Raw genomic sequence first — 14,401 nt, forward strand, 5'->3', positions numbered from 1 at the left:
AACTTTCCAAGGTATTCATCCTAACTAGCATAATAACATTGATTCATATGAATATATCAAGTTAGAATTACATACCTCTTTGATGTAGAATGTCTTCATGAAGCTTGAGTGCCTAGTGCCCCAAGTGTGACACCTCAAATGGTTCACACAACACCAAATACACTTGGAACAGATTAGAAAGAAATCCACACTTCATGAAAATCGGCTAGCCCTTTCTCACACACATAGTGGCCGATTTTGTCAACAATAAGATGCTTATATAGTTAGTGACAATTAGGGTAAACCCTAATTGTCATGGCTTTCCATTTCCTTGGATCCATGAGTTCAAATACACCATGGAGCATCCATGGAGCATCATATGGGTTTTAGCCCAACTTGATAATCCATGGAGTCTTAGCCCACTATACAAGTATGGATGATTTACACAATCAACCCATACATTTAATTAGTCTTCTTTTGATCACTTAATTAATTCTAGATTAATTCTTGATCAATACTAATTAAATAATCTTATTAATATATTAGAACTTATAATATATTAACCAACCTTAAGTGTTATTTCTCTCATTTTAGTCTATCCAAATACATGATGCCATGCAACCCAAATGGATAATGTCGGGTCGGGTCAAGTCTTACCAATTATAGTTATGGACTTAGACATTAATCCAACATTTTTACCCTGGGATTTGGACAATTGAATGAGATTCATGGTTTTTGTTTATGGCCCAGCTTGTTAATTGGGTTTATTTGATTGGCTAGCGCGTGGATTTTTTGGATTAACAGTCTGAGTTTTTATTTGAGATATTCAACAACTTGAGGTGTAGCGCCCGCAGATTCGGGCTAGTCAATTTAAAGACGATAAACATCAATATTGACTTTTTGATAGAGGATTATGTAGAATAAACAATATTAACTAAATTGTAGGATAGGTCACAAGGTTTCTGTACATATAAAGAATGCTGAAATCCGAGTTATAAGAAAGAAGTGATGACCTGTCGAAGTTTCGCGACAAAACCGACACGACACGACACCGGGAATCATAAAAAGTGAGTTTACGATAAAGTACTTCTTAGCCTTAGGGGTGTAAATGAAAGTTGTAGAGTACGTCTCCACCTACGCGTGGATATAAAGAACATAAAAAACGGAGCTCGTATGCAAAAGTTATGACCTTCCAAAGATGCAACTGTCTGAGAGCATGACACGTGTCACAAACCCTAATCTGACTGGGCTCACGACGTGAGGAGTCAAACAGACACTAATTGAAGCTAGAAAACACTTGGGATGGCTACCAGATGACTCTTGGAAGCTCACGACATGAACATATCATTCTCACGATGTGAGAAGTCATACAGACACCTTTCAGAGCTATATATGCAAATAACAAGTATACGAGGTGAGCAGGCATGACTCACGATGTGAGCATTGATTCTCATGACGTGAGACCACCAAAAATCAGCCTATAAATAGCAAGTTCGACCCTAAGGTTCCTTACACCAAATTATTTTTTCTATCTCTCTTGTTTTCGAAGGTAGTTTCCCTTCATGAGCCCGACGATCATGAACCACTGATCGTTTCTAGTTAGATTCTATCAAATCACGCTACTAAGTGCATAGTTACTTTCATCTTACACATACATATGAAATATTTAATATAAATTACGTGTTATGTGTGCATATTATTTGTGTTCCCGATATCTATGTTGGATGAACGTTTTATATATGTTTTAAAGGATTTAAAATGTATATATATTTTATATCTACATATATGTTGGGTAGAACATGGGTAGATAAATAATGAGGGATGAAAGATGATACAGATGAATATTGGCATCTACGCCATAACTCGTAGGTATTTGATTTAAGTGTTCACCAGATGTACTCTAAATATCCTGGCAGCTGCGCCTAAAGGATAATACCGGCACCTGAGCCTAATAGAGAACATCATTATCCTGGCAGTTGCGCCTAAAGGATAATATCGACAGCTGCACCTAATAGAGAATGTCATAATCATGACAGCTGCGCCTAAAGGATAATATCGGCAGTTGCGACTAATAAAGAACGTTATAATCCTAGAAGTTGTGCCTAAATGATAATATTGGCAGTTGTGCCTAATAGATAACATTGGCAGCTGTGCCATAGGCAACGATGGACTTCGTGCCTATTCCTTAGGAGAATCCTTAGGAATGAAAAAGTGAATGATAGATGATTCTTAGGGTAGATCCTTAAGAATAATGAAGATAATGGGGATGGGTAATTGGGTTGATTGTTTGATGATTAAACATAATAATTATATTATTATGGGTTGAAAACCCTATGTGCTCACCAGGTTTCCCATCCTGACCCACTCAACTTATTTGTATCACAGTTGTCGATACGAAGCTACATTACACTGAGAGATTAAAAGAGATGTAGATCACTATTGTAAATGAATGTAAGGTCTATTTATGCTTATGTTTCTGTATTGACAGTGACATCCCAAAGTTTTAATATTAACAAAATACATTTCTTCGGAAATGCTTTGATAATATGTTTATCATGTTTTTCTGGGAACAAATTCCGCAACATTTTTCTTTAATGAGTACTCTGATTTTCAAATAAGCATAAACAAAATTTTTAAAATGACCATGAATATGGGGATGTCTCATGAGGGGAGTTTCCTTACTGTGTTTGGCGGGTCAAAGGCACCAATGGATGCTAGTTGTTTGTGTGATTCTCACATGTGTAGTATGGGATATTTATACCGGGCGGGACGTGATGAGTGTATTGTGTGCTATTTATCTTAGTGATTTTTGCATGTGTTTATGTGTCTATATGAATGTCGAGCGGGGCCTGATGAATGTGATGAGGCATGACCCATCTCATATTATTGACATATTTGTTCCGAGCGGGGCCTGATGGTTGTTTGGCACGACCCATTATATATTTGATATGTATGGTATGAGGTAGTTTAGGGAACTCACTATGATTCATGCTTATTGTAACGCCCGTAGATCAGGGCTAGTCAATTTAGAGACGATAGGCGTCAAAAATGAATTTTTGATGAAAGATTATTTAGAATGAATAATCTTAACTAAGTTATAGTATATGTTACAAGGATTCCGTACATATAAAGAACGTCGAAATCCGAGTTATAACGAAGAAGTTATGACCTGTGGAAGTTTCGCGACAGAACCGGCACGACACAACGCGACGTAAAAAGTGAATTTACGTTAGTGCGATATTTAGCCTTAGCAATCTAAATGAAAGTTGTAGAATACGTTAAACCGTGAGCGTGCATAAAAAGAACGTCAAAATTTGACTTCGTATGAGGAAGTTATGATTTTTCTAAGTTTCGACTTAGCGGTATGCAGCCCGAATGCTCGATTTGAGACCGAGCGGTTTTTAGACAAAACAATCTAAATGAGAATGGAAGATCTCATTAATTTTAGTAAAACGATAAAAAGATAGGCGAAAACGGACGTCGGATGAAGAAGTTATGATTTTATAACGGAGTTTTCCTGTCCCGGCCTACTAAAAATAAACAATAAAAATAAAGTTAAAATTAGCCGACGGAGTCTAAACGAAAGTTGTAAATCGTAGTCTCACCTACGCGTGGATATAAAGAACGTCGAAAACGGAGTTCCTATGAGGAAGATATGAATTTTTGAAGTTTATTAAATATTTTCGAAATTAAATTTAAATATAAATTTTCGATATTATCCAAGGGAGGAGTCACCGGGCTTATCCAGGTTACGCCCCACGTAACCTAAGAGTATGCCCCGCGTAAATCGCAGATCCAGACCCTATAAAAGGGAGTCGAGTGCAGCCGATTCAATTGCTCATTTCTTTTCTTCCTCTTGCGTTTTTGCATCGTTTTTCGTGCAAGAATTATCCCGAAGCCCCGGTATCATTCTCGAGCCCCGAAGCAAGTCCCGAGGCCCCGAAGATCCCTAGAAGTGCGATTCCCGAGCCGAAGCTCTACCCGCGAGAAGTTCGATTTTTGTGAAGATCTTCCAGATCTACCGAAGAATACTACTTCTACAAGTCGTAGTGCTGTCCGATCATCTTCTGATCAAGTGAGTGTATACTACCATTCATAAACACGATAATAATACAAGTATGGTTTGAGTGTATTAAGTATATTGTTGTTTATATGCGTGAGTGTGTGGTCACTTTCTTCTAACACATAAATATGAAGTATTTGCTATGAAATACGTGCTATGTGTTTATATGTTATTTGTCTATTTGAGATGGGCATGGAAATTGGAGTTTTATACAGGTGTTAAATGATTTAAACTGTGTAAGTATTTGTATCTACAAAATTGTTGGGTAGAACATAGGTAGATGGAATAGTTGGTGACTATGGAGTTAGCGCCTATTGTATAAACTTGGCGACGATGTGACTTCGTGCCTATTTGATGAACCTTGGCGACTATGGAGTTAGCGCCTATTGTTGAGTAAACCTTGGTGACTATGGATTTAGCGCCTATTGTTAAGTAAACCTTGGTGACTATGGAGTTAGCGCCTATTGTTGAGTAAACCTTGGCGACTATGGAGTTAGCGCTTGTTGAGTAAACCTTGGCGACTATGGAGCTAGCGCTTGTTGAGTAAACCTTGGCGACTATGGAGCTAGCGCTTGTTAAGTGAACCTTGGTGACTATGGAGTTAGCGCCTGATAACTATGGATTTAGTACTTGATAAATAAACTTTGGCAGCAATGGAATTCGTGCCGATTCCTTACGAATAAATGAATGAAGGATAGTTGGTTCTTAGGGTAAAACCTTAAGAAGATAATGAGGATGGGTAATTGGGTTGATTGTTTGTTGATTAAATATAATAATTATATTATTGTGGGTTGAAAACCCTATATGCTCACCAGGCTCCCAAACCTGACCCACTCAGTTTTCTTTTCATTACAGGTAATGGCACAAGGGTATAAGTTGGTGGACTTGACGAGAGATTTTGGGATTATAGATCAGTAGTTATAAATAACTATTGTAAGATCTATTTTATATTGTTTATGCTTTTGGTCTGTAACGAACATGACATCCCGAAGTTTTATTATTTAATGAAAATACATTCTTTTCGAGAAATGTTTTGATAAATGGTTATCATATTTTATTTTGGGAACAAATTCCGCAACCGTTTTCTTTAAACGATCACTCTGATTTATAAAACAAAGCATAAACAAATCGGTCTTTTCTGAGCGTGAAATTGGGGATGTCACACTTATGGTTTTCATTTTATATTTCAGGTACTTACGGATCGAAGGGGAACAACTCGGGATGATCGCATCGCACACACCACAATGTTCCGCATTTTATTTGATTATGATGTAACTGGATGATTATTGATATACACTGGTTTCATTATGGTTTTTATGAAACGTTTTGGATGATGGTTTTATTATTATAAAAATAAAATTTTTGGTCTTAAAATTTAGGACGTTGCAAGAATGGTCAAGTGTTGTCATCCTACTTTGAGGGATGACCAGACATACCGTTAAGTTTCCTGATCTGGACCTATCATTTTTGGTCATCCAAAAGGAATACTAAGATGTACTCCGATACGAAGCTACCTTACATTGACACCTAAAGGTGTCACATAATAGGACTCTACTTTCCGTTCCTAACTTACACACCTTTTTTGAATGAGATTACCCATTATCAAACTTAATTGAACTGAGTATCCTTTACAAGTCCTACTTTCGTAATAAGCAATACTATCGGGCTTATAAACTTTTCTCAAAATACCAACTCTTATTTTTAGGCAATCATATCCTAATATTAACATAGAGTATTAGGTATTACTATTTCTTCTATCTTTCTTACTAATCATACTTTGATTACTTAATTATCATATTATCTATATACTATAACACATAGAACCATGCTTGGTTTGCACCTTATATATATATATATATATATATATATATATATATATATATAAATAAACTTTTAAACAGATATTTAATACTTATATTAAAATCATGTTCATGAAATGGACTATGCACTACTTGATGAAATGGGTGACTGACGATTTTGGCAGCACTTCGCTTCACACTTCCAAAGAGACATAGGCATATAAAGCACTAAGCCTTAGTCTAGTTTCATAATCCTAGCGACTATAATAATTATAGTCTATATTCCTCTATAATACTAATCTCTCATCAATATCTACCGAGTAAGGAATAACCATGTAGGATCATATTAGAGGTAGGGTCCGTTTGATATACATAGTATACTGTTTGGAGATCCCACTTTAAATACCTTACTAAATCCAACCTGGACATCATTCCGTAAGTAGTTCAATCAATATAATGACTTGGAATCACTAATAAATCTTAATTATATGTTCATAATTACCACTATGAATATGATTCAAAGTTATACTTAAATATAATAAGTGTAGCTTAACTTAGAGAGTAATCTAGTGAAAACCGGGAGTTACACGGGCATAACTTCTCACCGGGGAGCTTATATTCACCAGCTATCTGACACTGTAGGGCTTCGTTAAAGGGGTTGAGAACTTAAAACTAAAGAAATCTTAGACTAAAAAAGAAAGAACTCGAGAGAGAATCGTTGGAACATGTGAGGAAGGAAGTGAGATGAAGGCAACTTTATATAGGCCAAATTGACCTGTGTGCCGCACATAGATCAGGTGCACGCCACGCATCTGGTCGGAAGAAGGTGACGTGCCTCTCTCTGCATGGTGCCACATGTCGCATTCTAAGTGGTGTGTTAGTGCACATCGCACATGCTGTCTGTACGCGCGACTGCGTGCGAATTTTTTGTTTTCTTAGAAAATTCATAACTTGCTCATATGAGCTCTGTTTGTGATGATTTGTATATCTACATGTAGCTATTGACGAGATCTACAACTTTCGTTTAGACTCCGTTGGCTAACTTTGATTTTGTTTTTAAAGTTATGTTTTAAAAGACTTAGACTATTAAAGTCCGTTAAAAGTTCAAAACTCTCTCTTTCGATGTATGTTCTCGACTGTCTTTAGATTGATTGGTTTCTATTAACGAGATATTTGATTCTCATTTATATTGTTTCGGTTAACAATCAACCGATCTAAAAGTTGATATTAGTGTTGCACATTGTTACGCTGGAACTTAAAAAAATCATAACTTTCTTTTACGAAGGCAGATTTGGACGTTTTCTATATGCACGTTCTCGGTTTAATGACTGCTACGACTTTCGTTTAGGTTACTTATGCTAATAAGCAACCTATCCGGAACCCAACTGATGCCAACAATCAAACCAGTCACTTAAAACACTAAATTGCAATAACTACCTCTCTCTCTAAACGCTAAGACCCAGCTCATAATGACGCCACTTAAACAATAACCTCCAAAATTGTATCTACTAACCATCTCCATCAATGTACTACACAAAATTGGGAGCACAACAGTCCAAACTCTAGAGACATACATAATGGGTGACGATCATCCACTTGTCATTCTTACCCCAAGTCCCTGACCAGGAATACCAGTAAATTGTGCATAACAACACTTAAAACATTTCGATCAAGGATTCCAACCCATACTAAATTCGAAAATCGCTTAAAAGTTCTCAAATACACACTAGACTTCCAAATAAGTCGTGACTAACCAACTCTTCCCACGAGCATAACCATGGTCAATACGAACTCTCGCATGACACTCAAGCTCCCACAACAACTCATGTGCACAACCATTTGCCAAAACATCCAAGAGACTTATAACTACTCGTATCACTGGTAACTTAACTCATACGGAACGTTATCATAAAGCGAACATAGATCCACAAGGAAGAAAACAATTTTAAACTTAGAGTACATGTAAAACACCATGTTGGATTTAACAACAAACTTAGAATATATTGCAACTAGTTATACTGCAAAGAATAATTATGTGACTAAAAGAGATTCATCAGTGACCTCAGTGTTGAATTCAATCACTGATGGTCATTTTGAAGTTTCTGTGACTATAAGAGTGAAATTATCTTAGTGAGGATCCCAAGTCACACAAGCCCATATGACATATACTCAGTAAACACAATCACATCTGATAGTTAGCTGAATGTAAAGATTTCATAATCAATAGAGTTACATTATTAAAAGAGAAACTTGATGATATATTCTTTAAATCAATGTCATTAACCATGTATGATAGTCACACAAGGTCAAAACACATTATATTTGCAAATGAATTGGTCTGGGCACCTGGGAACCAAAACGGTATAAATTTTTATTTGATGGAGATCAGTCATTTCATTAGTTTATTAATGTATTCATTTTGCTTATAGAAGTGAAATTGATCTTCAAAATCTATGTTTTTACATAAATCTATGCGTGTTTGTGTTTATCTAGTTTTTCATACGCACACAATGGTAGGACAGAGGGGTAGGGGTGGGTTAGGGGATTTAATTTGTTTGTTTTATCAAATAAAAATGGTAAAACTTTTAAAAATAATAGGAAAATAAATTAAAGAGTAAAATAGATTTTTTCAATTTTAACGGTGACTAAATCTATGAATAAACATTTTCAAAAACTATATCTATAAATAAACATATTCCAAAAGACCATTTTGTTCAAAAAGATTTTGACCAAAATCCAAAAAACAGAATGGCAAACTACGACATCATTTTTATAAGTTTTGTCTAGTAATATTTATGATTTTTGAAAGTCTAATTTAACTATATAATATAATTCATATAACTTTTTTTAATATAAATCAAATAATAACTATATCTTTTGATCCTATAAATATTGTATAAAAATCCGTTAATTATAAAATAATTGAGAATTTGAAAATGAGGGGAGTGGATCCCATTAAATCATTAATGCGGTCTTTTATTTTATCAAAATTCAATAATTGAAAATATAATAAAACCAATTAAAAACAAGCTGTGATTGACACTGACACTTTTCTAGTTTTATTTTTAATTTCTATTTTGGCTTTGTACCGACGGAGTAATAGATATAAGTTCATCTTCAACCCAAAACTTTATCCAATTTACAAAAGTACCCCTTTTTAAGGGGCATTTTCAGTGATTACCGTAACATGAAGTACCTATCTGAAACTTCATCAGAACCCTCAACGGTAAACTCTTGGTATGATGTGGGGTATATATCTATGCGTTTGCCAAGAACTCTCAACGCTCTTCTTCTCTCTCTTCTGTCGCTCTCCGTTTTAAACCTCATCAATCATTTGAAAGAGAGCGATCCACCGATCCTCATCAATATTTCTCAAATCTTTGGATTCCTTGAAGTTTTACTGAACGTATGTTTCAAAGAAAGATACGCCTGCTTCTGGTTCCCCGGTTTGAACGAAGGCTCTTGATTTGAGGTGATATTCGTCGTTCCTATTAGTTTATGCAATTATCACGCCAATTAGTTGATCAATTTCCAATTTAATGTGCTTTCTGAAGTGGGTCTGTATCGTTGTTCGGTACTGTTGGTTCAATTTCGATTTAATCGTTGTTTATTTGGTGAATTCTTTGTTTTGTCGTCGTGTATGCAGTTGCGAATATGTGGTTGGTGTTTGATGGTTGAATTAGGGTTTCAATTTTTGTGTGCGTGTTTTTTCGTGTGAAAAAGCAGGGCCCTTTACCTTTTAGTAGAAAGTTCTTCAATTTTGGTTCATAAAAGATTAGATTAGGTCAGTTGTTAGCGTTGGATGAATCTTTGCTCTGGAGAATCGGGGCTTTTCATCTCAGGAAAAACTTAAATTTTTTTTTGTTGCAGATACCTTGTTTTTGTGTATTTGCCATGAATTTTAGGGTTCGATCTTACTTTTCTTTCGTTAATGTTTACTTGGATCGGCACTTTAGTTACTGCTGCGCGTTTTGGTTTTAAGCCTTCTTTGTGTTGGTATGCATGTTTAATTTTGCAAAACTTTCATATGCACAATTTTCTGTACAGTAGGAAGGCAATAGGAGTCGCCATAGAACAATCAAAATCCTTCTTTATCATGTTGACATGAGTTTATATCTAAGCATAGGTCTTAATGAAGATCATCACTTGGTTCTTATACACTTATTAGAAAGATGATCAGTCCAGTTTCCCATCATTCTCATAAATTTGCAGCATTAGATCCCCTCATCAGCTTAGGAACATATTTCTTTGTTCATGAAAATACACAAAATGATTTAGTTCGCCCCTCTAATTGCTAAGTTTCTTAACAGGTTACTCATCAACAATCTACTCTTGTCATTTGGGTGCTACACAACTGACTTGTAGCTTCTCGTCACCAATTTAAGCCTTTTTTGATTCATGGTACGCAACACACAAACACACACACACACACACACACACACTTTTTTGATTCAACAATCCATTTGTCCCTCTTTGTAATCTTAAATTTGTAATTATTGTAGGCTACCAACGAGAATCTTCCTCCAAATGTAATCAAACAACTTGCTAGAGAATTGAAGAATCTAGATGAAATCCCACCAGAAGGAATCAAAGTAGGAGTGAACGATGATGATTTTTCAACAATCTATGCTGATATTGAAGGCCCAGGTAGATAGATGTTACCTTTATATACATATGTATATTATGTATGTATGTATATCTATACACAAGAGACATATTCCTTTGTTCTAACTGAATACCGGATATACAGCTGGCACTCCATACGAAAATGGTGTTTTCCGAATGAAATTGATTCTCAATCGTGACTTCCCCCACTCACCTCCTAAAGGTTTGTTTGTCTTTAGATTTGTTCATGTGGTTAGTTAGTTGTATGGGAATGTTTAAAACCTTGTTTGTGTTCCCATTTGTTAGGTTATTTTTTGACCAAGATCTTCCATCCCAATATTGCAACTAATGGTGAGATATGTGTCAACACACTGAAAAGAGATTGGAACCCTAGTCTAGGATTACGCCATGTTCTAATTGTAAGTTTCTAGATTCGTGTTTTCTTTTTTACTTCCTAATTTGGACCTTTGATTAAAAATCTAAATCCATTCATGTGTTGCAGGTAGTCAGATGCTTGCTGATTGAGCCATTTCCAGAATCTGCATTAAATGAACAGGCTGGCAAAATGCTGCTTGAGAACTATGAAGAATATGCTAGGCATGCAAGGTTCGATTTTGGCTTGTATTATCTTATTGATGATGAGTTAAATAGTTAAAATTCAAGAGATCTTGATTCAATACTAAAAATACATGACAGGTTATATACTGGAATTCATGCACTGAAGCCAAAACCAAAGTTTAAGACGGGGGCAATATCGGAATCAACCGCTGCTCTAAATGTTGACCAGACAAACACCTCAGTTTGTAGCGTTGACCCGAAAACCGCTGTCTCTGGAGCTGTAGTGCCGCCTCCTACGCCCTTGGCTCCTTCATTGAACACCATGAAAGGGGCAAGTGGTCAGGAACCGCCAACCACCGCCCTGAACTCAATAGTTGAGATGGGAGTAAGTAGCGGATCTGGAGGTGGTGCACCGCCACCAACGGCGGCGGCAGCACATAATAAGAAGGAAGGTGGGTTGGCGAAAGCTCAAGGGGGGGACAAGAAGAAGATTGATGCTAGAAAGAAAAGTCTGAAAAGATTGTAATGTTTTTGTTTGTCTCTTGGTTTTTTATGTATGATTGAATTTGGTGAATGCAATGTGATTTTCTGGTTTCTAGGGACTTACTTGATTTTGATGGATGGGGATATCATATCAGCTGTAGATATGTTGTTTCCATATATCATATGTTGTCGATATATAAAAATCCAGTTCCTTTTTATCGGTTTTGGTCATTACATAAATATTCAGTTCCATATGGGGATATTAGGGAAACCCTCTCAATCCCCATTAAAACCTTTCCTCAAACCAAATAAAAATACTTTGTATTCTAATTATAAGTCTTGTAAAAAACCTGGTGTAACAATATAACTCCTTTTTCTTGCTATGTTTGGGTTGGGCCTTTTGTAGGTTTTGGATAGAGCCCTTTTGCTGATTTTGGTCATTATATAAATTCGATCCTTTATCTGTTTGTCGGTATCATTTTTCTAACTTTGGTTTTAAAATCAAATTTCTAATAAGGTTTCAGTTACAAAAAATAAATATTCAGTACAAACCCCAAGCCTATGGACTTTGTTTTCTGGTCGACAAATGATGTATTTTTGTCAGCAGACTGACATACAATTTTAGTGAACCAATGACCGTTTTGGTTTACATTTGTACCCTCTATGTCTGCAAGATAGAGCCTTATGTGGAAGATTTGATATGTTTGGGTCGAGCCTTATATTGCTTTTCAGGCCTTTTGACCATTATATAAATTAGTCTTTTTTTTTTTTTTTTTTTTAAATTACGTTTTACAATAAATCAACTCTTTTCTATGAGAGATTTAGTACGTTTAGGTGGTGCCTTTTTGTTAGTTTTGGCCACTATATAAATTAGATCATTTTTATACTTGCATTTTATGACATTGTCCAAAGGGCGACGATTTGGAAGATTTTGAAACATAGAAGGGTACCAGGGTGTTGTGTTAGATTCATACACGACATGTATTGTCGATCAATGACATGTGTTTGATTTTGAAAGATAGAAGTGATATCGTCTTTCCATGTAGGAATTAAGCTCCATCAATGTTCGACGCCTAGCTCTTATATCTTTGCAGGTATTTTGCAAGGTACAAAGAGAGGCACCAGGGTGTATGCTTTTTACATACGATATTGCAATGGTTGCGGAGACTAGGAGTGAGCTGAATGGTAGGTTGAATACATGAGTTTTACATATAAATTATACAAATGTTTGTACAAGGTTTCTAGAGTAAAGTTAGTCATTTTATGTTTTCACAAGATGCGACATGACTTTATTTTATATAAATTGGCACTCAAAATCTATATATAAAAAACATTTTGGTCATGAGAACCGTATAATTTGATATAAGTCTGAATTATTTATATGTATTTTTCCAAATTTTATACTTTTGGATTTGAACAAACAATATTTATAAATGAGTCCAGGTACATTTTTATAACTCAATTATTTTATACTTTTGATAGAATAATATGTATTTATAAAAATTGGTCAACCGGATAAATATTATAAAACACTTTTGGTTATAAAAATATTTTGTGTCAAAACCTGTAGAACTCACCAACAATTTTTGTTGACCTACCTTAATGCATGTATTCTCAGGTTTATTAGCAGGTTAGAAGATTTTTCATAGAAGACTTTCCATTGTTTTTTACTACACATTTGTAAACATCGGTTGCTAGGTGTGTGTCGCGATTTAGTGATAGTTATTTTCAATGTAATTTCTATTACGGTAATAATAGAAGATTATATTTGTACTATTCAATGTATGTTCAATAATTGTGATCACTGATTTACATCGCGCACTTCGGCGTTTCTGCCGGCGTCCGGGGTGTGACAGGTCAAAATTGGTTAAACTCAACAAACCAACCAAGTCAACCCAGCCTCGTATGCGGGGCGTACACAGATGTATGTAGGGTGTACTTGCTAGTTGACCAGGATACGAGACTTGACCGCGTATGCACGGCGTACCACCTAGTACACCCAGCGTACGCAGTTGGATGCTTCCCAACTCATTAAATGCTCAATACACAAACCCTTACGTCCAAATTACAGATCTAAGTCCCAAATGTTGTCCTTGACCATAAAATTTCCAACTTTATGGGCTTGCAAGGACATTAAGTGCTTAACACTAAAAACCCCAACACCTTAAGCCATTAAGACAATCATACTCATGCACGGGGAAGAGCCAAGAGTCAAGATCCTATTTTTATTACTCTAGACCTAGTAAAACGTCCAAAAGGACAACCCATATGTTCTATAGCATGCCATGCACAAGAAGGTCATATTTTGGGGACAAAACATTAATATCATCATACCAACAAGATCTATCAAGTTAATCACGAAGGTATGAACTTTATACCTTCTGGAGATTGAGGATGATGAAAAACTTTCGGATCCAAGCTTGTCTCTAGCTTCCAAGCTTCACCACCACCTTCTTCTTCCTTTGAAATGCACAAAACCACACTCTCAAGCTTTAAGATGCAACAATGGGGCCATGGTTTACAAGAGGGAACGTTTCTAGTGATGGAGGCTGGATATGGGATGGGAAAATGGGACTTAAGGTTCAATATATAGGGTCCAAACCCTAAGGATTAGGGTTTATGTCTAGACGGAGTACGCCCAACGTACTACCAAAATGTCATCGTTGCACCTTAAGCCCATTATGCCCAGCGTACCATCCAGGTAAGCCCCGCGTAACGGCCAAAATGCCAAAATTTACAATTTCAAGGGTTAGAATGGAAACTTACCAGGACCCGAGTGTTACAAATATGTTCGTAGGAGACAACCTACTACTACGCTTAGGAGGGTTGGAGACAATTATGTAAGTGGTGAGAGGAGGAGAGGCTGGCCACGAAAAAAACAGATAGACAACATGATGTTAGACCTGAAGGAGTT

The 14,401-nt window shown here is 36.0% G+C and overlaps 1 protein-coding gene across 1 annotated transcript; it reads left to right on the forward strand.

Annotated features, from left to right (window-relative positions):
• The first annotated feature begins 9,115 nt into the window (after positions 1 to 9,115).
• Positions 9,116 to 11,705, forward strand: LOC111876667 (ubiquitin-conjugating enzyme E2 22). Its single transcript, XM_023873225.3, has 7 exons — positions 9,116 to 9,313; positions 10,152 to 10,242; positions 10,344 to 10,488; positions 10,592 to 10,669; positions 10,753 to 10,865; positions 10,949 to 11,052; positions 11,143 to 11,705. The coding sequence occupies exons 2-7, from the start codon at positions 10,240 to 10,242 to the stop codon at positions 11,528 to 11,530; spliced, it is 831 nt and encodes a 276-aa protein (XP_023728993.1). The 5' UTR covers positions 9,116 to 9,313; positions 10,152 to 10,239; the 3' UTR covers positions 11,531 to 11,705.
• Positions 11,706 to 14,401: the final 2,696 nt, after the last annotated feature.

Source organism: Lactuca sativa, chromosome 2, assembly GCF_002870075.4.
Source record: "Lactuca sativa cultivar Salinas chromosome 2, Lsat_Salinas_v11, whole genome shotgun sequence".
In the NCBI taxonomy this organism is placed as follows: Eukaryota; Viridiplantae; Streptophyta; class Magnoliopsida; order Asterales; family Asteraceae; genus Lactuca; species Lactuca sativa.